Below are 23,365 nucleotides of genomic sequence, written 5' to 3' on the forward strand. Positions count from 1 at the left end.
CTGCTCGCAAAGGGTTCAGATTCTGAGAATCTTGCCCTTTGCAGGGGTATTTTTGCATTTGGGATTCATCATCCCAAATGCAAAAATTGCAATTCTAGAAATCGCTAAATTGTGAATAATTGCATTTAAGGAATCTCAATTTGAGATTCCTTAAATGCAATTCATGAACCATTTTAAAAATGCAAATTCGCAATCTGGGGCCGCTATTTACCGCGAAGTCCAACTACGTGGTAAATAGCAAAAACTTTGAAAAATGCACTAAAGTGTATTTTTCAAAGTTTCATGTTTCATGTTTCATGTTGCGCACACGCATGCCCTAAGGGCATGTGTGTGCCCATTCATTCCTATGGGCCTCTAGGCCAACAGGAATGAATGGGGAGATATTCCTTAATTGCGACTCGCAATTTGCGAGTCGCAATTAAGGAATTATTGGAAATCGCTATTTTTTAAGTGATTTCTTGATGAATAGCATTTTGCTATTCCTTAATAGCGAATCGGTATTTTTTGCTATTAAGGAATCGCAAAATGTGTTCTTGATGAATCTGGGGATATATCTGTTGCAGTCAAATAATTCCTGAGCCCATTTTTTAACATGTATGCAAAATTCCTCATCCGTCAACAGCTTTTAAATCAAATGACCAAGAAGTTCTCTGGTTGATAGCTAGCGCCCCCTTTATTTCCAAAACCAGAGGGTTGTGATCAGAGTATAATTGAGGCAGTTTAATAATATCTAGATTGCCCATCAGTAGATGGGAAGCAAAAAAGTAATACAATCGCACAAATTTCCTATGCGGATGGGAAAAATATGTGAATCCAGGGTTATTTTGTTGTTTTTGTGCCCAAACATCACACAAACCATGACTATCTTTGAATGCCCTAATTCCCCTATAAACTTTTGGCTTCCTCCCTACATCTATCAGCTTGCTATTGGGGATGCTGCTGAAGGTTTGTTTCAGCGACAAAGCGATTCAAACTATCATAAAAAATCTGAATATAAATGCATTGAGAGTGCGCTGAAGATCTGGAAAAAATCTGTCAAATCAGCAGATATAATAAGTCTACATCACTTTGGCACTCTCATTTTTTGTCATCAGCATTTTATGATGGTATGGCTAGAAGTGGCAGCAAGCGCGGATCATGTCACTGGCAGATATATATTCTAATGAAGAAAGAAAAGCCTTTCTAGAATTAGTTCATGGGTTTGTTATACATAGGAATTCATGTTTTAAGCACCTGCAAATACAGAACCGCATTAAAGGGCTTCCTAAAGGCCTCATGAGAATGGAGTCAATCCCTTTATTAAACAGTATGTAAAACTCAGAGTGTAAAATTAAGAAACTTTATCAAATCTGAATCAAAATGGGTTGGCAAGCTCGGGATTTGGGAGGTGGATATAGACATGGTTTTAGTGATTGGGATTGAGGCTTTTATGTCAGCTTATTTTAAAGCTCAACAATACAAAACCCTATATAATCTTTTTTATACACCTGCAAAATTGTTTCAGTGGGGTAAGAGACAGACAGATGAATGCCTGAGATGCCAGATAGTATACACATGTTTTATTCTTGTGGAAAGCTGGGCCTGTTTAAAGAGGATATTTAAAAATGTTGGTTTCAGGTATTTAATAAGGAGATAAAAATAATCCTCAACATTGATGCCATTAGGTTGACACTCGTGCCAAATTGGATCTGGCGAGGAAGGATTTTGTGTATTTATCATTGGCAGTAGCACACCTGCTGGTCGCTACCGCATGGAAGGATAGTGAGCCCCCAACATTTTCAGTGGCTATATAGATTATTATATGTTGGACGTCGGGAAATCTCTGTATAAATGTAAATGTTTAAAGACTATGAAAAAAGGCATGAATATATGGGAACGTTTGCTAGCATGGATGGAAATTAATAATAGGCAGGGAATTGGATAAATATATGTAAAGATGGTATAATCAGGACATAAAGCAATAATGGTATATAAATGTTTAAATCTCTGCAAAATGTAAATTATGATACTCTCGTCACTACAGTACTTGAAATAGCAAATGTAATCACAACATAATGTATGTATAAAATGTCTGATATCAATAAAATAATAAAATAAAAAAAAGGAATAACAATGTGTTTGTCTATCTATATCTGGACAACTGGCTGATCGATGCAGCTACGTCTCAGGAAGCGCAACTGCATTTCAATCGGACTTCCAATCTCCTCCTTCGTTTGGGCCTCCACATTAACCTCACAGTTTGTCTCGACTCCTGTCCAATGTCTACAGTACCTGGGAGCCACCATCGATACACGCACAGCAAACGTGTGTCCTTCAGAGGAGAGACATTTATCGATCCTTTGGAAGGCTCAGGCTCTCATGACCATGCCCTCACCGACTGCGAGGAAGGTATCTTCTCTCCTGGGTTCCATGGCCTCCTGTATCTTACTCACTCCAAATGCACGCCTCCATATGAGACCCCTGCAAGAATGTCTGAAGGATCAGTGGGACCAGAAACTGGGGGATTGGGAAGACCGGATTCAGCTGGCGCAGCAGGCTCTCCAGTCCATCCGATGGTGATGTTCTCCCCGCAGTCTCCTCCGGGGATTCCCTTCCACAAGGAGATAACAACGCAAACCATAGTGACGGACGCTTCTCTCCACGTCTGGGGTGCACATTCCGACCACCTGCAGATACAGGGCACATGGTCCCAGAAAGAGGCCAAGTACCACATCAACATCCTAGAACTTCGAGCAGTTCATTTGGGGCTGAAAGCCTTCCTGCTATAGTTTCACACCAGTTCCCTGCCTGTCCAGAAGGACAATACGACCACAATGTTCAACCTCAACAAGCAGGGAGGCTCGAGTTCTCTAGTTTTATCTCGGGAAGCCCAGACCAGAAATGGCTATTGGCCGGGAACCTGACCATCACAGCAACTCATCTCCCAGGTGTTCAAAATGCTCAGGCAGATGCTCTTAGCAGACTCATTCAAGAAAATCACGAATGGGTCTTAAACGACAAAGTGGTGCGAGACATCTTCGGAAGATGGGGTACTCCAGAGGTCGATCTGTTCGCTACAGCGGGAAACAGCAAATGCTGCAACTTTTCCTCCAGGTTTTACTAACCAGGGACTCTAAATGCACTGTGGATCAACTGGTCAGGCGGCCTTCTCTATGCTTTTCCTCCAATTCCCCTTATCTCGACAGTACTGATCAAGCTCTTACAATCACGGGTCAAGATAATCGTCATTGCTCCGAAGTGGCCTCCTCTGTGGTGGTTCACAGCCCTACTCCACTGGTCCCTCCTGCCACATTTCCGTCTTCCATGCCGGCTGGACCTTCTAAGGAAGTTTGGCAGACAGATGGTGCACCCCAATCTCTCGTCGTTTGTCGGCATGGCTCCTGAGTTAGTACAGTACAGACATTTGAATCTCCCTCAGGACTGTATGGAGATATTGAAGGAGGCCAAACGACCATCTACACCAGGGGTCTCCAAACCGCTCCTGGAGGGCCGGATGCATGCCAGATTTTTAAAATAACTACATGTATCTCAATGGGGATATCCCAAAAATCTGGCATGGATCCGGCCCTCCAGGACCGGTTTGGAGACCCCTGATCTACACGCACATCCTATGCATATAAATGGAAGAGATTTTGCATCTGGTGTGTGTCTAAGAATTACTTGCTACACTTGGCTCAATCTGGCCTTCAGTTTCATTCGATTAAAGTTCACCTGGCAGCTTTAAATGTTTATAGGAAATGTCCTTCACAAACTTCCTTTTTAAAATCCCAGTCCTCAGAGATTTTCTTGAAGGATTGAAAAAAGTGTTTCCTCCCATTAGGCGTCCTTCACCTCCTTGGGAGCTCAATGTGGTTCTTTCTTGACTGATTAGGGAATCGATTGAACCCATTCATAAGGCTTCTCTTAAGCATCTGTTTTGGAAGACGGCTTTCCTTGTGGCCAAAACTTCTGCCCGCATGGTTAGTGAACTTGAGGCACTATGTTGTAAAGAGCCATATACAGTTTTTCATTCCTCTAAGGTAGTTATGAGTACTCAGCCTAAGATACTCCCTAAAGTAGTTTCAGAGTTTCACGTGAACCAAACTATTAGATTTCCTACATTTTTTCAGAACCCTTCTTCTCCCGCTGAGAGGTCGCTTCATTCCCTTGATGTCAGGAGGATCCTGAAGTTCTATTTGGACAAGACTTAAGATATCCGTAAATCCAACCAGTTATTTGTAAACTATGGCTCGGTCCGGAATGGTCTAGCTACCGCCAAACAATCCATTTCTAGGTGGATTGTTTCCTGTATTCAGCTGTGTTACAAGAAAGCCAACAAGACTCTTGTTAGTAAGCCTAGGGCTCATTCTACCAGAGGTAAAGCAGCTACAGCAGCTTTACTTCGTAACATACCTATTTTGGAAATCTGTAAGGCTCCCACTTGGAAGTCAGTCCATACATTTACTAAGCACTACTGCCTAGACACTGATGCTAGGGCAGATGCTAAGGTTGGGCAGGCTTCACTTCGGAATCTCTTTGCACAATAGTGCGGGTATTCTCTGTTTCTTCCACTACTGGGGTGTTGTTTTGGGATGGGCTTGCTAGTCTATTCACATGATTATGACTATACACGGAAATCCCCTACAAGAGAAGGAGTCGTTTCTTACCGGTAACTCCAGTTCTCTTGCAGGGGTATTTCCGTAATAGTCCTCGGTGGAAAAAACAGACATACCCACGACTCAGCAGACATTTCATCTTTATGTCTTCAAAAAGAACTGAAAGTAACTACCTCTGCCTGTGCATCATGAGATAGCGGGGGTCTCTGGAGAATCTTAAAGGCACGGAACCCATTTGCCGACACATAATGGCAGCCTATGGGGGGCTTCTCTGTCCAACCCTTTCATCTCTATTATGAAAAAAGGAGTTTTGTGAAGGGGAGTTTTCTATGTGTTGAAACTCAGTAAAATTTCTCATTTAACTGGCTTTCTATTTTCACTTCAAGATGAAGTAATGGGCAGTGTAGCCTAGTTAGTTAGGCTACATTATTGTCTTTTTATCTCTTAAGTGTCTATGGAGGCCTTCCTGAAGAAAGGCAGAAGATGACAACTTAAGAAGATATATCTAATGAAGTGCTCCACGCACACACGGAACTATTCACATAGTTATGACTTATCACGGAAACACCCCTACAAGAGAACTGGAGTTACAGGTAAGAAACTACTCCTTCTCAAGTATTTTAGTGCCCAAACCACAGCAATGCTTCCCTCTCAATAGCACTCCTCCTCTGTTCATTGATAAGCTACAGGTTGGTCTAGGCCCTCCTCATTTAACTATGACAACACAGCTCCTATGGCATGTGCTCAGGCAGTTTGCGCAATGAATTCCTGAGAAAAGTCAAAGGCCTTGAGTACAGGTGCTGTACAGATGGCCTGTTTCAATGTGTCAAAGGCTGCCTGGTAGGCCTCTATTCAAATCATCTTTTTTTGCTGCTTATTCGAAGTCAGCTCAGTCCAGGGGGCAATAATGGTCGCCCTTGAGGAACCTCCTGTAATAGTCAGTGAGGCCCAGGAAGGCACCCCCCTTTTTAGGGGGCTACCAGGCCGTGACTTTTTCTATTTTGGCCTGGAGAGGCTACAGCTTTCTACTGGCCACAAAGTGCTCAAGTACACCACAAAACCTTGCCCTATTTAGCATCTGCTAGCATTGATAGTCAGGCCTGCTTGTTGCAGAGTCTGCACTTCCTAGAGGTAAAACAGCTGGTCCTCCTAGCTGCTATTGAAGACAGCTATGTCATCCACGTAAGCAGCACTGAAGGCCTTCATCTCAGCCAAGACTCGATTCACCAACCTCTGGTAGGGGCATCCTGCAGTCCAAAGGGCATTATCTTAAATTGGAAGTGGCACTCTGGAGTAGAGAATGCTTATGTCTCTTTTTGGGTCCCTTCATTATGGCAATTTGCATGCATCCTCAAGTGAGGACAAAAGTACTTAGGAACTGGGCAGACTCTAAATGGTCTGTGAGCTCATCAGCTCAGTGAATAGGATGGGCATCAGTCTTCGTGACGGAGCTGAGCCCCCTATAGTCCATACAGAACCAGAGTTCTGGGGTGGTTCCAGGTGAGATGGTCTTGGGAAATAGTACTACTGGACTGGACCAGAGACTACTGGAGTTCTCAACTCCAGCATCTTGGAGACTTCTTCCTTAATGCTGGCTCTCTCCTTGTCTGACAGTCTGTAGATACTGTTTTTGACAGGGGTATTGTCACTAGTGTCTATGGCATGGGTACACATGTGGGTACACGCAGGGGTGAGGGGGAACAGGGAGGCCAGCTGTCCAACAACTGGTGACAGTCCCTCAGCTATTCTGGGGTCGGAGAGAGGTTGGCACCTTCCACTGACCCATCTGTTTCTTTGGCTGACAGGAGGTCAGGAAGAGGTTTACTCTCCTTCTCTACTTCCTCATCCATCACCAACAGCATGTTGATCTCAGGCCCCTCATAGTGTGGCTTGAGGCGACTGAGTTCTTGGGGTTCTTGAGGTCCACCTGCTCAGTGGACTCCCCTTTCCGCTCTTAGCCCGGTCAAATGGTCTTGCAGGGCCGGGGCTCCTTTGACCTGATTAAACACACTTTCTTGCTAGGCAGCAACTGTAGTAGAGTGGCCTTCTAGTCATACCAGATTTTCATGACCTGGCTGTCTTCTAGCTTCTCATTGTCTTTTAGAACATTTGCATTTAGTTGCAGAACGCTAGCATGTAACTAACCACATCCTAAGGGGGTTTCTTGAGAACTTGCTACCACCCCTCCATAACAAGACTACGAGGTCCCCTAACAGGCTGGCCATAATTAGTTTAATAGGGCTAAACTAAACTCACTTCAGTGGCATCTCCCTGTAGGCAAAGAGCAGGAATGGTAAGAGAATGTCCAACTTAAGCCTCGTGGGCTGAGGCAGGCCCTTAATCATGTAATTCAGGGTCTTTGTTAAATCTTAAATTACCCCATGGAATTGGGAATGGTAGGGTGTGGAGCACTTGTAGATTACCCCACACTCTACCCACATGGACTTCATGTATGCTGGCATGAAGTTGGTGCCCTTGTCAGACACTGCTTCCTTGGGGAAACACACTTGGGTGAAAATCCCCCAACTGGTCCCTAGCCACTCTCAGTGCAGTTGCAGTCCTTGGACATATGGACTCTGGGTACCTAGTGGCATGGTCCACAAAAACCAGGATAAATCTGTCGCTAAGGGCCCTCTTGGGGTCCAAGGGTCTGACAATTTAGATGCCCACTCTTTTAAAGAGTGGGCCAAAAGCAGGTAAGGGATTCAGGGTAGTCTTCAGCTTCTTCTCAGTTTTCCCACTGGCCTGCCAACTTGGGTATCTCCTGCAGAATGTGTCAAAGTATGTGTTTATGAGTGACCAATAAAAGTAGGAGACATGCCTGCAGAGGTCTTGTCCTGCCCCAGATGTCCTGCCATGCGCATCTTGTGAGCCAGGCCCAGTGGGATGGGCCTGTAACACAGGGGTGCCACCAATGCATGTGTTGCTATATGTATAGGTGCCTTAGACTCACTGTAAAGGAGGTCATTCTCAACAGTAAATGAGGGGATCGCCATAGGACTCACCAGCTGCTGGGCTTTGGCCTGTGGTCTCATGCCATCTAGAGGTGGGCACTCTGGTGCTTTGCAGATCTCCAGCCTGGAGGGCCCCCTCTCAACTTGCCACCCAGTAAGCTCCGATAGGTCTCTTGGGGAAGCAATTTCTTCCTTGGTAGGCTCTGAGGCGGCCTCTTCTAGCACCCTATTCACCTGTAGTGAGGGAGCTTAGGGGCTGACTTCCCAAGCCCCATGCCCTTCCCTTTCTTGGCAGGCTCCTGGGCCATTCTTCCAGGCTGAAGGCTTCCTGCACTCCTCTCCTGGGCTGCCATGGACCATGTGGTCATATAGACCCACTCAGGTAACTCTAACATCTTCATGTGTGTCCTTCCTGGTAGTATGCACTAGGTCCTTTTCTAGCACACAATCAACAAACGTGACAGGGCACACAACTACCTTAAGAGATTTGGAGGCCCCCCACTGCCCCTCAAAGGGAACCATGCCCATAGTGACTCTCACGGTTATCTGCTGCTATAACCTGTTGGTATTTATTGAGTATCACCTGCTCTGAGGACACCAGGGGCCGTATTACAGAAAGTGCCCCGGTCACTGAGTGCACCCGCCTGCAAAGGGGTCTCAAATCCCCTGTAAGTGCTGGTTGCCACCTGCACTGTGAAAAGACGAACCAGCTGTGAAGCAGTCACTCTGTTTATTCACTGAATGTACTGCCCCAAGGGCAGCGTGAGTTTGCAGCTTCCCTGGGAGCAGTGCATTAATCATAATAGAACGCATTTTCATTGTTTGCGCCGGATGCACCATTTAAAATGTGCGCCTAGTGCAAACAATGAAAATGCTCCTTGTCTGTAATGCAGCCCCAGATGACACCATACCCCAATAATGCTGGCTCCTATGTCCCTTTGAGCCCCAACCCTCTGCCCATTGATGGTGGCCCACTGCCTATATTCGGAAGTAGTGGATGGCATGTGGGCTTTGGTCACCATCTCCTTCTCCTCTGGATTTACCATGTAGTTTAATATTGCTGTCCCCAGATTTCAGTTAACCTTTTGTGGAGCAGTAAGAGCTTTACAATAAGCTCACACTACTGCAAAAGAGAATTGAATGTTTTAAAAATTGTAAAAATGCATAAAACATGAGTATTCACTTTGTGAACAGATGCTCCCGGGAGACCAATCATTTTTGTTTTTACATTTTCATTTGTAGAGCGCTGATAAACTCCTGTGAACAGGCATTTTTACAAGTTTTTAAATTAACATCCCCTAACAATTACAAATGGGACTTTGAATGACCCAGTGATGAAAACTATCATTGCAGCCCTGCTGGTGATGCACGTTGGCTAGACAAATGCCTGTGGTTGCTCTGGTCAGATTTGCTAATCAATACCTTTATCTATAAAAGAACCAGAACAAACTGATCTGGACTCTCTGATTATCTACAAGGGCACTGATTAAGTCTTGAGTGGAAATCTGATGCTTGGTAACTCATATTACAGCACATATCAGAATTCTGAGTCCTTGAGAAAAGTCTGCAGGGAGAAATTGCAACCCCTTTGTTTTTTCTTGGTAAATTTCAGCATTCTTCTCAAATATACCTTGGAAAAAATGCACTGTATGGAATCTCCTTTTTAGAGTGCTGCATTATAGATTGAGTTTACTGCACAGAGTAAATTCAGAACCCCAAGGTATGGGAATACTACAGGCATAATAATTCCTTATCTGGGGCACTGATCATCTCCGATAGTTTAACCACCAAGGCTCAGGATACCTTTCCAGACTTGTCTATCTCTTCGAAACTGGCCAGATACCTAATGAGAGGAAAAAAAATGTATGTTTCTAGGAAATAAGAAATAAACTCCATAGTGATAGATCTTTGCACTTTGGGAGGCACTCCAGTATGGTTTGCAAACAGACAAGGGAGGTCTTACAAGCAGCGGAAAAGCTTACAGACCAGGAGGGGAATTGCCTTCCCTCGTATCAAAATGTTTGTGAATTATCTCATAGCATCTTTTGATGGTAATAGAGCAGAATTATACAAACTCAATCTCAAGAGTGGATTTTTGAGCAGTCACAGATGGAAGCAAGAAGCGGCTCATGCTCTGTTATGTTGGAGTATGGGTTATTCCTTTGTGTGATACCATGAAAGGACACCGATCGTTCCATCAAGATTGTTAAGGGGGGGATACTAGCTTCCTTTCAGAAGTCCTTGGGAGGCATGCACTAATCTTCAGAAATCAGTGTTGCTGAGCAAGGGCTTAAACCCAGTATTATTATTCGGGAAAAGGAAATAAATCAAATGCCTCCCCCAATTAAGACTGTTTATAATGCTACCAGTGTATAGGTCTACACAGTGAGCGGAAATGTGTTCCTCCTAAGCTTAACGTGATCAATCGCATAAGAGGCTGGCGACAGTGACTCTTCATGGGCAATTTGTTTTCTCCAAAACCTTCAACATCTTTATCCACATTCTGTGCTTTGCTCACAGTAAAAAATCAGTTGCCTTCATGTTTAGGCACAGTTATAAAAGAACTGGGGGTCAGAACAACTCCATTATAAGACAAGGAGAACTGCGCAGAGCGGAGCGCAGATGGCGTAAGAACTACTGCATGATAGAACGCACCAAATACAATGCCACAAAGAAAAAATACCATGAACATATTAAGTTGGCAAAAAAAACGTATTATCGCAAGGCGGTTGAGGCTGCAAACAACAAACAGAAAGTCATCTTCAACATTGTCAGAGGATTTAATAAACCTGACTTTCTAATGCAAGAAATTCCCCCTTCAGAGACTCTGTGCGAGGCTATCACAGAGTACTTTGAAGGAAAAGTACATGGCCTGACAAAGGATTTTGTAATCCCTAGCCTGGCCGGTGATGAAGTTAATGGAAAGGAGAGACTGGTGGAGAAACAATTGGCGAGCTTCCAACCTGTCGGCTTAGAGGAATCCCGACGAGCTATACTCTGCACCAAATCAGGTTCTCCATTTGACCCCTGCCCTATTAAACTCCTGCATCTTATTGTGGAGGTTACCAACCCAGTCATTAACGACATTGTAAATAGTTCCCTGGCCATAGCTAATGTCCCCCCAGAGTGGAAACTTGCAGCAGTGAGACCCCTGCGAAAGAAACAGCTCCCTGACCCCACTACACTTTCCAATCTGCGTCCCATCTCACTACTTCCTGCTCTATGTAAAATCACAGAGTCTATGGTCAACCAACAACTGACCAGGTTCTTAGAAGAGAGTGAAGTATGGCATCCCAACCAGGCTGGTTTTAGAGCGCAGCACTCAACGGAGTCTGCTCTCCTGCATACCGCAGATACCATCCGTACCGCCCTAGACCAAGGGAAGAAGGCCGTCCTGATTTTATTAGACCTATCGGCGGCCTTCGATACGGTCTCACATGTCATTCTGATAGACCGTCTGAAAACCTTTGGCATCACGGGTGTGGTACTTGAATGGCTCAAGAACTTCTTGAGTGGAAGGAGGCAGGTGGTGACGCTAGGAGAATTTCACTCTGGGGAGAGAAGACTCACAACAGGAGTACCTCAGGGCTCCAGTCTTAGCCCAACATTGTTTAATGTCTACACCGCACCCCTGATCAGTCTAATTGCAACATTTGGCATAGAAGCTATAGCCTATGCCGACGACACGCAACTGATCCTGACTATGGATAAAGACAACCAGGTCTGGGAAGAGAAACTCAAGGGCTGCCTCACGGCAACCTTTGAATGGATGCGGTCTAACCATTTGAAATGCAACACCGGGAAGACGGAGATAATACCGATGGGCCCAAACAATGAATTCATACCCAGACTGTGGTGGCCTGAGAAAGCAGAAATACCACCCAATACTGCCACCACGGCCCGCAATCTGGGAGTGACCTTTGATTGGAATTTGTCCTTTAAACAGCAGGCACTGAAAGTGGCAGGTACGTGCTTTGGTGTTATAAAGAGCTTTAGAAAGTTCTTCGACCTCCTTCCCTTGGAGGCCAGGAAAACAGTAGTGGTCGCACTGGTCACATCCCACCTTGATTATTGTAATGGACTATATGCAGGTACCAACAAGGAGGTTACCTATAGGCTCCAAATGGTGCAGAACTCGGCGGCCAAACTTGTATTAAAGTGGCTCAGGAGATCATCAGCGACGGAAGCCCTTAAGACTTTACATTGGCTACCTATCATTAAAATAATTCTATTTAAAATCTTGCTCATCACCTTTAGGGCAATACATAAACTAGGACCGTTGTATTTGCGGAAAAAATTCATCAGACACCATCCAACTCGAACTCTCCGCTCGACCAACGCCAATCTTCTGGCAGTTCAATCATTCAGGCTTAAGACCCACGGGGGCAAGTCCCTTGCGGTGCTAGGCACAAAAGCCTTGAACACCCCCCCCCCCACATAAGAGCCTTGGATAGAGAAACTGAATTCAGGAAACAACTAAAAACCTGGATCTTTACTCTACCTGACACCACTGCCAGATCCCTAGTGTAAGAATTCTATCTGATCAGCCATACAAGTGGGCGCCAAGATGCTCCTTTGAGCGATAGTTGCGCGGTATAAGTAACCCCTTACATTACATTACATTACATTACATAAAAGTTCTCCTTTCAGTGTAGACTAACATTAAATCATTCCTTAGGAATAGTTTTATATAAACACATAGAACATTCCGATTCCCCCTAACCCCTGTCTGCCAGTTCCATATGGTCTTATTTCCAGTGGCAGTGAAAAGACGATAACAGCAAAGGTAGTGAAACTCATTGAAATAAATAGTAGAATGAAACATAGACGTATGAATGAAATGCAGAGGTAACTGTGACCGGTCAGAAATCAAGTAGGCACAGCCCCTCAGCTCAGTTCCCCTCACGAGTATGGCAAATTGATAAGTTTGTCCTTTTAATACATTTCAGATTCACTACACAGTGTACACTGAAAGAGGGTAAAGCATTGAAGGAAATTAGAAATGAAGACCTGAAAAACCTAGTGGAGTGATCACAGGGGGTGCATTATCAACAGTTATATAGCTCACTCAGTCTCTGAACAATTATAGGATGGTGCTAAAATTTGGTAAGCGTCTAGGAGTTGAGGGAGACATGGAAATTAGTTTGCCTGTACTCGGATTGGAGTTTTGCTGAACTGGACTCAGGGAAGTCTGTTTTATGAAAAAGAGTGTATTGTTCTCCCACCTTGATCTAGTGTTATTTTGAAGCATTTCCTACATTGGCAAGTACTGACGCTGGTTACAAGATAGTTGGTTGAAGTTATATAATATGGTAAACCAATACTTCAAAAATAAGTCAGCACCTACTGTATGTAGCCTGTACTAATGCTTCCATGTTTTTTAAGATTGTTTTTTGCTTTTACAGGAATGGAGCAGGGTAGCTGCACAAAAATAGCCTATTTGAGTTCGTACCTCGACAGTGTGGACAATATTACTCTAATTTATGGCCCTGCAGCGCGACTGAGGCCCAGCAACGTCCCAGAAGAATACTTAACCTGTATGTATTTTTTCTTTTTTCTTATTTTGCTATTCTAGCCAATACTGTTTTTTTAACCTAATATTCTATTCGTCATTTTTTTTAGCAAAATTTGAGGTTTGCAGGGGAAGCCACATCTACCTGAGCTCCCCCGGCTGTCTAGTTTTAAAAAATGTCTAGCTTTGGTAGGTTCCCCTAGATGGCTTCAGGACCAAAAATGCAGGAGCCCCCCCATCCAAAACCAGGTTGTTTTGTGATACATAATTCTGATGTCTCCACAATATGGTTTAGGCCCTTCCCTTTTGCGGTTACTTGTCCCACCTACACAAGTGAGGTATCATTTTTATCGGGAGACCTGGCGAAATGCTGGGGGGGGTAGAACATTTGTGTGCCCCATTAATCCCACAACTTTCCCACACAGAAACGTGAAGAAAATGTGATTTCTTTAGCTACATTTGAAGTTTGCAGGTGACTCTGGGTAAGAAATCGTTGGGGGAAACACGCAAATCATACCTGCCTGAACTCCCTGAACTGTCTAGTTTTCAGAAATGTCTGGGATTGGTAGGTTTCCCTAAATGGCCGCAGAGCCCCGGACCAAAAGCGCAGGTGACCCCCTTCCAAACCGAAGTATTTTTGTAATCAACAATGTTGATGCCTCCACAAAACCTTTTGGGCCCTACCCTGTCACAGTCACTTGGCCCACCCACACAAGTGCGGTAGCCTTTTTATCAGGAGACCTGTGGGAATGCTGGGTGGTAGGTAATTTGTGCGGGTCCGATGATTTCACAACTTTCCCACACAGACCTGTGAGGAAAACATGATTTGTTTTTGGCTAAAATGTAGGTTTGCAGAGGATTGTGGGTAAAACACATTGGGGATCCATGCATGCCACACCTCCCTCGATGTCTACTTTACAGAAATGTCTGGGTTTGATAGGTTTCCCTGGATGGCTGCTGAGCCCCGTGCCTCCCTTGCAAAAACAGGTTGTTTTGTCATCGATAGGGGCACATGCGTAATTGGTCCAGGGCTCAGTGGTCATCTAGGGAAACCTACCAAACCCAGACATTTCTGAAACCGAGACAACAGGGGGAGCCCAGGGATGTGTGCATATCCCAAAATGTTTTTACCCAGATTCCCCTGCAAATCTCAAATTTAGCTATAAAGTCAAACTTTCCTCACATTTCTGTGTGGCAAGGTTGTGAGATCACCGCGCCGGTACTCATTTCCCACCATTCAGCGTTCCCTCCAGTCAGCGTTCCCTCCAGCCTCCCAATAAAAATGATACCTCATTTTGGTGGCTGCCCAAAGCAGTACTAGCCTAAAACGTATGAAAAAAACCCTAGCCTGTTGGACACCATCAGCCAAGTGCCATTTACACACACTGCCAGCGAAGCACCACCCAAACATATTGCCAGGCAAGTGACAGTACACGCACATCACCAGCCAAGTAACCATCTATGCCCACCGCCAGCCAAGCACTGGTCCACAAATTCTGCCAGCTAAGCACAAGTCCACACACACTGCCAGCATAGTGCATGTTCACACACAGCCAGCCAGACGCCAGTAAATACAGACCATCAGCCGAACTCCAGTTCACACACAAACACAGCAAAGTTTGCTAATGTCTAGTGGTTTTCTGCCCCCCCCCCTCCCCTTGGGAGCAGATGTACCTAAAAATATTGCTGATTTACCCCAAGCAGCCAAAATGTGTTCATAAAACAAAAAGGGGGTAGAAAGATTTTGGCAATTTTTTTATGAGGGGGTATTGGCATCGCCCATTGTAGGCAGCCCCCACGCCACTTTTATAACAATAAAAAATCGTCCCTGGTGCCTAGTTGGCTTTCGGGGGCTATTGCCACCATCTGCACCTCAGGGGGGGGAAGAAAGACTGGAAAGTTGTGGGAGGGTTGGGGCATTATAGTGCTCATTTAGGGCAGCCCCCACCCCTAAGTACTAAAATGTTTTTATCTCTGGTGTCTAGTGGGCTTTGTGACCCCTCCCCCTCGGGGGGCAGATCGGGTGTAATAATCCCATCTGCCTCCCGGTAGGGCAGAAAGATTGTCCCTTTTGTGGCATCTCCAATGTGCGCGGCCCCACCCCTCTTTAATAAAAAGGAAAACAAACATCCCTAGTGCCTAATGGGCTTTCTGCACCCCTCTTGGGGGCAGATTGGGGACTATTGCCCCAACTGCTCCGGGGGGGGGGGGTGTAGAAAGACTGTGGCAATGTTTTGGGAGGAGTGGGGGCATAATACTACCCGTTTAGGGCAAGCCCCACCGCTAAGTACTAAAAAAAAATAAAACATCCCTGGTGTCTAGTTTGCTTTCTGGCCCCCTCCTCCCAAATGGATATGGAGGGAATATGGGGTAGAAAAGGGCCTTCCCAAGGCGCCACTCCCCCTCCCTGATGTCTAGTGGTGGTCCTTGCTTGGGGATCGGTCTCCTGTGGCAATCCCTAAGCAGGGATCCACTAGGAAATTCTTCCCTTTCTAACGATACCTCTACCGCGTGTTTCGGTGGTCGAGGGGCTGCGATAGCTCCATGAGAACCGAAACAGTAAAACTGAAATGAGCAGATCAGCTCGTTTCAGTTTCAATGTAATGACGTCATTGCGCCATGCATGCGATCGTCATTACATTGTACAACAAATACCTCAGGTGGTTGGGGAAGCTCTTCCCGCCCAAGGCAAAAACAAAAAAAAAGAAGTCCCCCTGCTGTTTACAGCAGAGGAATTAGGTGGTGGGGTGCCCCGGAGATAATGGTTGCGTCTTTGGCACACCAGCGCCACAGCCGAGGACATAACTGTTAATTTCTCTGCACTCAAGGGGTTAATCGTTGGTCATTTCTAACTTGTTGTAGGATAGATAAGACACACAAACATTGAGGGGAGAAATGCTTGCAAATAGTTTCTCCCTATTCTCTTCTCTCCGAGGCAGCGGCTAGAAAGGTGGTACAGGCATTGATTACATCCAGACTGGACTACTGTAATGCACTGTTCCTGGGCCTTCCCGGCTATCTCTTTAACCAACTTCAAGTAGTGCAGAATGCTGCAGCTAGACTTCTTCTTTCTCTCCCCTTGAGATCCCACATGACTCCGCACTTAAGGGCCCTCCACTGGCTTCTCATGAAACAGAGGGTAATGTTTAAAGCCATGGTATTAATGCAGAAGTCTCTGAACGGGTCGAGTCCTGCCTATCTTAAGGAGAGAATCACTCCTTACGTCCCTGCCTGCACTCTTTGCTCTTCCTCAACCCATATGGCAAAGGTTCCTCGATGTAACAGTCTTCGGATGGGCGGGAAATCCTTTGCCTACCTGGGTCCCCGCGCATGGAACAGTCTTCCTCTGTCCCTGAGGTTGCTAGGCAGTCTTGAAGTTTTTAAGAGAAGCTGAATACCCATCTTTTTAATGGCCATATGTTAACTCTGTTCAAACTTGTATGTATAGTTCATTAATTGAAAGCCTTTAATATTAGGGTGAGCCCACTAAAGAGTGCAGCTCTGACTGCACTACTGACAGTGGTTCCAGTATAAAAATGTGTAAACACGTTTTCAAAGGTTAGCAATATGAAGCTATGTATGATGCTCCCAGAATGCTCGCTGATTTGATTCAAATATTTGCAGAAGCTTGAAAGCAAGATGGAGGATTCCTTGCTTTCAAAATAAATGTTCATAAAAGAATGAAAGCAGGAAAAAAACATTTAGCTAAACTACTGTAAAATTGCAGGTACCATTTCTTTGCAGCATCATTTAGTAACATGTGTTGATGCATGCGAGTATTTCCCAAAAAATATTCATAATGGAAGATTATGGGAAACAAAAATAAAGAACCATTTCCTAAGCCAGTAGGTCTGAAATTGATGGTCCGCTTTTTAATGTTGTCAATGTGTGACTTATTTTGGCATGGTTTTTTGTAAAACCTTATTGGTGTGAGAGCTTCTGGGCCGTCACAATGATAACAAACATTGGCAAAAGCAAAAATAGTTTTTGGTCTAAAAAAACACTCTCTGCCACAGTAGTCACTGGCACTGAACAAAACTACGTTGTGTACCAATATGCTCCTTGTGAAAGAGCAGAATGCTATCAAACACAGTGAAGCCAGGCGATAAACTTGGAGAGAGAGAGAGACATAATTTTAACAAACGCAAAAGGTCATGGTCAACACCAGATCAAATTAGGTGCCCAATTATTAAAGAAAGTCTCAAAAGAGCACCCATGGTATATGTCCTTGCATTAAATGCAAATATACGGCTTTCATGAATTCCCAAGAGTTTACAGAAGCACGACAAGATATAGTACTCCTAGAAAATATTTGGGAACTGCATTTTAGCATGAGAAAATATGCATGTGTAGATTTGCTCATGCGAAAATCTGAGTATTTGCAAGTTCACTTTCCCTCCAATTACTTTTTTCCCATCACTGGTAGAAGGTTTACGTCTGCCATTGTCAGGAGTAAATTTCCAACATTTCTCAGTATGGGAAAAGATTGGAGAAGAGCTGCTGAAAACCCTTAAAACATGCAAGTTAGTAGGTTTGCACAGACTCAAAAGGGCATTTTAACCCTGTAACTATTGCTTACCACTACCTTCAGCCTCAATATCTAGATCTGCGGAAATATGGCAACATAAGGGGATTGCAAGTATTCAATCACTACTATGGTATTTGCCATGGCATAATACGATAGGCTATATAAGAGCTCTTATATAATGAGATTGATGCCATAATTTATCGTCGCTCTACATGGCACCAAAGGGACAAGCGGATTTTGTTACAGGACCAGTAGATTTATGACGCAACCTGCCCCATGGACAAGTAGATATTTTATTAAATTCCACACCCCTGCAGACAACACCCCCAATGCATATCAATACTGATCCTACTCTTCATGGGAACAGTCCATCCCGAACTGCCTAGTGAGGCACCACAAGCAACCCCAGACCTGTTTCTTCCTTCTCATATCTTTTCAGTGAGGTTTTACTTGGATCCTATGGCACAGTGAGCAAGGGATCCATGTCTGGGCATATCCGTGAACACTTAGGGCGTTACATAATGCACACAAAAGGTGATGGGAGGAATACCTGTAAGTAGTCTAACCACTTGCAATCGATAAGGTAAAATTCAACCTGTCTTTTTTGTCAACTTTGCTATTCTAGACAAAGGCCCACCTTATGTAAATCAGCACTGACCCTGCTCCTCATGGGAACAGTCTATCCCGAACTGTCAGGCAAGCTCCCCTCTACATGGGACACCTGGCAACCCTAGACCAGTTTCAGCCTACCTAGGCCCATTGGAAACAAGCTACACTTGACTGAACAGGCCCAATTAGGCTGAAGCTGGTCCAGGGTTGCTTGTGTTCCGGTTCACAGATCTGACTTGCAACTTTGGACTGAAAATTTCCTATTGGAGCAAGACCAAGACTGATTTGCATATGTCTGGATCTAATCTGAAAAAACAATAGTTTGCAATGTTGCCTGAGCGATTGCCAGTGGTTGAACTAATTGCAAGCATTCCGCCTATCACCTTTTGTGTGTTTGATGTGATGTCCTACGTGTCCAAGGCTATGCCTTGACATGGGTCCCTTGATCACTGTCCACTAGAACCAAGCTACTTCGGAGGAAGATACCTAATCAGGCCTAAACCAACCTGCTTTGTTCTGGTTTAGAGAATCCTAGCTTTGCAGTTCCGCCTGGACTGTTCCTATTGGAGCAGTAACAAATCTAATTTCCATATGGCTGTGTCTAATCTGAGATGGCATGGAGGGTAAAAGAACTATGGTTTGGAATGTTATCCTTCCGATTGGCATGGTTAGAATTATTGAAAGTTTTCCTCCCATCACCATTTGTGTGTTTGATCAAGGGTAGAAGAGGCCAACACTTTAAAAAGTTTTCAATGAATTTATCATTTTTAGGTCGAGCAGACGTTTTCAATGCGTGAGCATTGAGAGGACGTACTCTCAATGCGTGAGCATTGAGAGTGTCTGCTACAGACCTAATGTGGCCCGTATTTAGGAGAGTGGACACGACTCAGACGCCGCTTTTGCAGTCTCAGTTTTGACCGCGGGAGCGCGCGTCTGAGCCGCGCTTGCGCAGAGTAACTCACAGCCCCTGCTCACACACAGCCAGCCCCCACCCCTCTGCATGCACGCACACACACACAGGCGCGCGCGCACACACACACACGCTGCCGCCCCCCACCCCCCACCCTGCATACACACAGACACGCAAGCACGGAGCCCCACTCACCGGGACACAGCCAGCCCCCACCCCTCTGCATGCACGCACACACAGGCGCGCGCGCACACACACACACATACACACGCGCACACACACACACATACACACGCTGCAGCCCCACTCACCGGGACTTCTACTCCGCAGGACTCTTCCGACGTCAACGGGCACAGGGACACCGGCACTCCGCTCCTTGGCTTCCCGGGCGGACGCCGGCTGCACGCAGGGCTCTCCTCTCTCTGCACCGGAGCCATGCGCCAGCCACTGCAGCCTGCCTCCTGGGAAGCTCCGGTCGCGTGTCCGGCCCGCCCCCGTCCCAACAAAGGTTGCCTGGCTTCCTGTTGAAGCCGGGCTGTGGCGGTGAGTTTGCTTTTTTTACTAGAATTTGGATATAACTTAAGGTGACTCTCAGAACATCAATCACTTGAAATAAAAGTTAAGGTCGCAGCGTGTGTTGTGTAGTGCAGCACACACCAGTATTAGGAGAACCCTGCGTTGTCTGCGGCCGCCGCGGGGTGTATCCCACCTCAGTTGTTGTGCAGGCTGCGGGCACGGTGCGTTGCAGGACGGCCTCGGCGGTGCGCCCCGGGACGGCGGAGGGGCACTGGCTCCTGTTCCTGCCTGTCTGTCTGTGCGCAGGGCAGAGGAGAGTTGTGGGTAAAGGGGGCCGAGTCAGGCTGATGTCAGACGGTCTCCGAGCATGGAGGAGGCTGGCAGCAGGCACCAGCAGCAGTGCGCCCCCGCCGCCCGCCGCGGCATGGAGGAGTGAGGGAGCGGGCAGGACCCCGGCGGGACCCGCACCCTGCAGGAGCAGCACCCCCAACTTTTGCAAGGGAAGCAGAGAGCCCGGAGGGACACCGCGCTACAGGAAGCGAGAAGCGGGCTCTGCCATGCAGCCGGGGCCCTCCCCCGGAGCCTAGGCGGAGTGGCGCGGGGCCTACGGGGGTCGATGTGCCCCTAGGAGGCAGCAGAGCGGCTCTCCCCGCCGTGCCCCCCTGGGAGAGGGAGGGGCTGCCGCTGCCGCTAGGCCTGGGCAGGAAGGGCCCACCCGCCCCCTCCCGGACCGGGAAGATGTCCGCCTCCACCGGGGAGTGTATGGTGAACCGGCAGAGGAACCTGGAGGCCTTCATCCGGGACCCCAAGTCCCCCATCAATGTGGAGAGCCTGCTGGTAAATGCTGTGGATCTGGGGGGTCGTGAACCTCGGTGCCCCCCCTTACACCCAGTTCTGTGCAAGCCTTGGTGTGTGCACACCCCAGCCCCCTCCCTGCTGACACTCCCCACCAACCCAGGGGTGGAGGGCTGTATCCGATGACCAAAGTTCTCCCACAAGTACCACGTCTAGGTGTGTGTGTGCGCGCGCACGACTCTGTCCGCCCAAACTTTCTAGGCTTCACGAGCAGTGCCCCCTACTTGTGCAGACGCTGCCATACATGTACAATCGCCACCCTGCTTTCAGTTTACTCTCTGACAAGGCTTCCTCCTACTCCCACAGAAGTGCAAAGCTGGGGGTGCCCCTCCCCACGTGACATCCTCTCTGCTGCCACTATTCTCACAGCAGCTGGTGAGCCCCAGACTTCAAACATCAATCCTTTACCTGAAGACGCCCGTATCCTGGGTCTTTTAGAAACCCCATTCTACCCCTGTGGTCCAGGCAGTGCTTAATTTAAGGAGGTTTACCCCCCCCCCCCCCATTGATGCCTGAGTGAAGTGCCCCTACACGCCCTCTGCTGCCCTGAAGCCCAGCTCCCCGGTCCACTCACCGACAGTGATCTATGTGCCAGTCACCCCAAGCCTCGAGTCTAGGCGCTTTCTCGAGCTACATACGGCTAGATTCCTGCAAAGTCCGTGCAAGGATTGTATGATAGTGCATGTACCACAGTGAGAGCTGTGCATCCTTTGCACCCAGGGCATTAAGTGGGACGAAAAAACGAGGGGGGGGGGGTGGGCTTGTAAGGTAGGTGACGCTCTGAGTGCAGCTCCTGCTATTGTGATCGATGCTGGATGCTACACGGTGTGTCTGAGTCGCAGTGGCCGTCACGGGTCATTCTTAGCGCTCTCTGCCGGGGATTAATGCATCTCACATGCTTTCTGCACTTTAAGTGCTGTTTCAATGCACTCTGCTTGTTAAAATGTCTTCCCTCTTTATTGTGAGTAGGGTGTAGGATCCATAGTGCACTGTAAGGGGCTACTATTCTCCTTAGCACCCCACAGTGTCTCAGTTAGGGCTGCGTGCCAATTTGGTTTCAGTTCGGCTCCAGGGGCCCTCACACTGGATCTTGATGTTTGTGCAAGATTTCCTTCTTCGTTAGCGGCGTCCGAATATTCTCACATTTTCCGATGGCCGATTATGCGATGTATTGACTTGTGTGGACTGCCATTCCTCTTTTATTCAGTGATGTTGTGCCACTAGGTGTGGAACCGGAGAACTACACTGCCAGCTTCTCCTAGTCACCCTCACACCCTCACTCACCCTCACTCACCCTCACACCCCCCTCACCCTCACAACCCTCACACACCCTCACATCACCCCACCCTCTCACATCCTCGCACCCTCACCCTCACACCATCAAACCCTCACTCACCCTCACACCATCACACACTCACCCTCACACAATCAAAGCCTCACTCATCCTCACACACCCTCACACCTCCTCGGCCACACACCCTCACTCACCCCCCTTCACCCTCCCTCACCCTCACACACCCCCTCACCCTCACACACCCCCTCACCCTCACACCCCCCCTCACCCTCACACCCCCCCTCACCCTCACACACCCCCTCACCCCCACACACACCCCTTCACCCTCACACTCACCCTCACACACACACACCCTCACCCCCTCTCACCCTCACCCACCCTCACCCACCCTCACTCACCCTCACTCTCACACTCACACCCCCTCTCACCCTCAAACACCCTCTCACATCCTCACCCCGCATCACTCATTCGCCACCACAACATCAATCTGTGCAACCATTCAAATACTAGTTCAAATATGTTCTCTCAATGTTTCAAGCTTTATTACAAATGTAACAAAAACATGTTAATATTTCACTTCTGTTCTAGGAGTTTTGTAACAATAAAAGACACAGAACATAATCTTCACAAGTTATTTACAAAAGTTTAAGCTATTGCCATTATAAATTATAATACCTTTTATTTAAGTATTAATTATGTTAAAAAAAATGAAAAGCCATTGTTATTTGTAATATCAATACATGTAAGTCACGTAAATACAACACATATTGCATTACAAGTGCTATATGTGTCACATTTGCAAAAATTATAACTATTGGCATTGTAAATGACAAAGCTATTAATTTCGCTATTTTCAAAAACAAAACCTAACTAAAAAATGTGTCATTTACAATTCCAATAGCTCAAACTTTCCTAATGCGAGACCTATTGCATTGCAAATGCTTGTTGCTATTGGTTTCACACTGGCTCACCCATTGTTGCAGACCAAAGGCAGCAGGAATTTTCTCAACAGCTTACTCAATTATGAAATTGAGGTAACAATCTCACTTTTCAACAGGATGTTGTTTGTGTGCAGACGGGATGGTTTCAGCGAGCGTGATATTTGTGTATGATGACAAGACTAATTGCTTTTTTGTATAGATTATACTGAAGCAGTATCTTGTGTCAATCATCTGTGATGAGCTCATTGATTTTTGTTCTGAATGTGTGTGTGTGTGTGTGTTCTAAATGTCAGTAAAGAAAAGTAAGATTGGTTGTTATTTATTAGTTCTGCTATATCTGCTGCCTTTTTGTTGGCTAAACATGTTGCGCCACGTTGTAGCCCGCGACATCCCCATCTGTGGGCCACGGTTCATCACTCGATGTCTCCCAACTCCTTTTGGGCGCACAGCGATTTCTTGCCCTGCTTTTATAGTTTGAGTGTCTCGAGTACTACTGTGACACACTCACCTTTACAGTGGAGACTGTGGTTCGGCGCGCAATGCCTTCCTCTTTCTCTCAGGCACGCTGCAGATATATGCGGCGGCCCACTGCGATACATGTAGCATTTCGGGCATTATGCCTTGAATTAGCCCAGTATCTCTCTCCCCAGG

The 23,365-nt window shown here is 46.5% G+C and overlaps 1 protein-coding gene across 1 annotated transcript in view; it reads left to right on the forward strand.

Moving 5' to 3' along the window:
• Positions 1-23,365, forward strand: part of ENPP1 (ectonucleotide pyrophosphatase/phosphodiesterase 1) — a 612,613-nt gene that overhangs the window by 380,888 nt on the left and 208,360 nt on the right. Inside the window, exon 13 of the mRNA XM_086927432.1 lies at positions 12,955-13,086. Coding sequence (XP_086783558.1) covers positions 12,955-13,086 — 132 coding nt within the window. The remainder of the gene's footprint in view (positions 1-12,954; positions 13,087-23,365) is intronic.

Source organism: Lissotriton vulgaris, chromosome 6, assembly GCF_964263255.1.
Source record: "Lissotriton vulgaris chromosome 6, aLisVul1.2, whole genome shotgun sequence".
Classification (NCBI taxonomy): Eukaryota; Metazoa; Chordata; class Amphibia; order Caudata; family Salamandridae; genus Lissotriton; species Lissotriton vulgaris.